Source organism: Trichinella spiralis (assembly GCF_000181795.1).
Source record: "Trichinella spiralis strain ISS 195 chromosome Unknown Scfld4636, whole genome shotgun sequence".
In the NCBI taxonomy this organism is placed as follows: domain Eukaryota; kingdom Metazoa; phylum Nematoda; class Enoplea; order Trichinellida; family Trichinellidae; genus Trichinella; species Trichinella spiralis.
Genome location: NW_003531575.1, coordinates 1 through 1,792, shown reverse-complemented (window position 1 = coordinate 1,792; position 1,792 = coordinate 1). Strand labels below are relative to the sequence as shown.

The window sequence follows — 1,792 nt, the reverse complement described above, 5'->3', positions numbered from 1 at the left end:
AACCAACAATATCCCATACCCAATACATAATCATCAGATTCACCAAACAATTCAAAAACAGAAGACTTAATTCCAGATGTTGATAATGATGATGATGCCAGTCGCCTACAATAGTCATAACCTGTGAATTGCAATATAAATTAAAATTTCAATAAATGAAACTCACGGTTGCTTATGAGAAGCCAATTCAGAGGAATTGGAGACATTTTCATTCGACTCTTCTTGCAAAGAACTAAAGTCAGTCTACAAAGAAGAAGAAAATCCAAAAAATTAATACATGAATAAATAAATGTTTTGTAAAGAAGCTGCTAGTCTAAGTCTCAGACTACAATTATCATATTCAAAGAGCTTAAAATTTCATTAAAATACATAAAAATCAATGAATTAATAATGCGAATGTATCGATTCAAATTCACGAAGTTTCAATACAGGAATTATAATGAGTGACAACAATTTATAAATTCTGCAAAAAAATATTAATGGAACTAGTGTATCATTTCTTATTAAATAAAAGACAAATTTATCCGACAGAAAAATTAATAAATACATTCAAATTGATACTGGATGAAAAATAATTGTTGCTTGACAATTCAATTAACCCACCCAGAACTTCCTGGTGCCCCAATTGGTGGAATAAAATTTCCCGCCTCTACTGACAGCAAAACAAAAGCCCCAATTGTGAAGCTGCAATGAAAACTAGGTCAAGTTGGGATTAGCCAAAAAATAGGTGAATTTCAAAATAGATAATAAAAGTAGTAAAATGATTCAAATCAAATCAAAGGCGGCTTTATGGAAATTTGAAAAAATTTTTTTTTTCAAAATTTTTTTTTTCTCTGTTCAAATCAAAATTTCAACTTCATTGTAATAATGGAGAATTTTATTATAATTAATAAAGCATTTTGCACTAAAAAAGTAAATAAAGAAGTAAATTTTAACATTCATTTCAGATGAAATGACCGAAAAAATTAATTTTTTAAAAAAAAATTTAATCCACATAATACATGAAAATGATAAATTTACATTAATTTTTTCAGAAATCAAATAAGTGATAATAAAGAATGTAAAAGAAGCGTAATTACTGGTGATTTTTCGGCGGTGGTTCTTTTGGACGTCTTCCGAGGACTTGAAGAAGTGTCCATTGTTATTTAAAACAGGCGACACGTATCACAAGATCATTCTCCTATCACAAGTACAGTATACAGTAAAAGCAATCAAGATATTTAACAAAATGGAGCAGAAATGCTACAAAAAAATTGCTCTGTGAGATGTTCTACTTTAAAAAATACTTTATACGAATTTATTTTTGAATTAATCAAACTTGGCAACTAAAAGGATTATTCAAAAATATTTTTTAAAAAATAGTTCAATATGAATACAGCGGAATTCATGATATTTAAATTTTTATTTTAAACTTTTTTTCACTTTTGTAATTATTTAAAAGCTTTTTACAACAAAATCAGTGCACAGTGATGGAAATTTTCATACATAAAAAAGCTATTTATTTGTTCAATAAACGAAAACTTACCACTTAATAAAGCATTAAACATTAGGAACAAATTTCTGATTGAATATTTTTACATAAGTGTGTAAAATTCAAACACTCTATTCAAACAGTCCTACTATGATTCGGGTTATTCGAAATACTGATATGGTAAAAATTTGCATATTAAATGAATAAAATTCTCAAAGAATAATTTACGATACGTTCTTATAATATTTCGACTTCGCATTTTAGTATATTATCTAATGATAAGTCAATCTCACAGGTGGTTGATTGGAGTGAAAACTGGGG

General features: G+C 27.3%; 1 protein-coding gene across 1 annotated transcript; it reads right to left on the bottom strand.

The window, feature by feature from the left end:
* Nucleotides 1-19: 19 nt before the first annotated feature.
* Tsp_13666 (conserved hypothetical protein) lies at nt 20-1,730 on the bottom strand (the record flags this gene model as incomplete). The annotated part of the gene is made up of 6 exons (XM_003367212.1): nt 1,700-1,730; nt 1,080-1,122; nt 600-684; nt 278-348; nt 167-243; nt 20-121 (listed from the first exon to the last, which is right to left on the bottom strand). Coding segments are annotated over exons 1-6 (409 nt in total), but the record flags the coding sequence as incomplete, so codon positions are not given.
* Nucleotides 1,731-1,792: the final 62 nt, after the last annotated feature.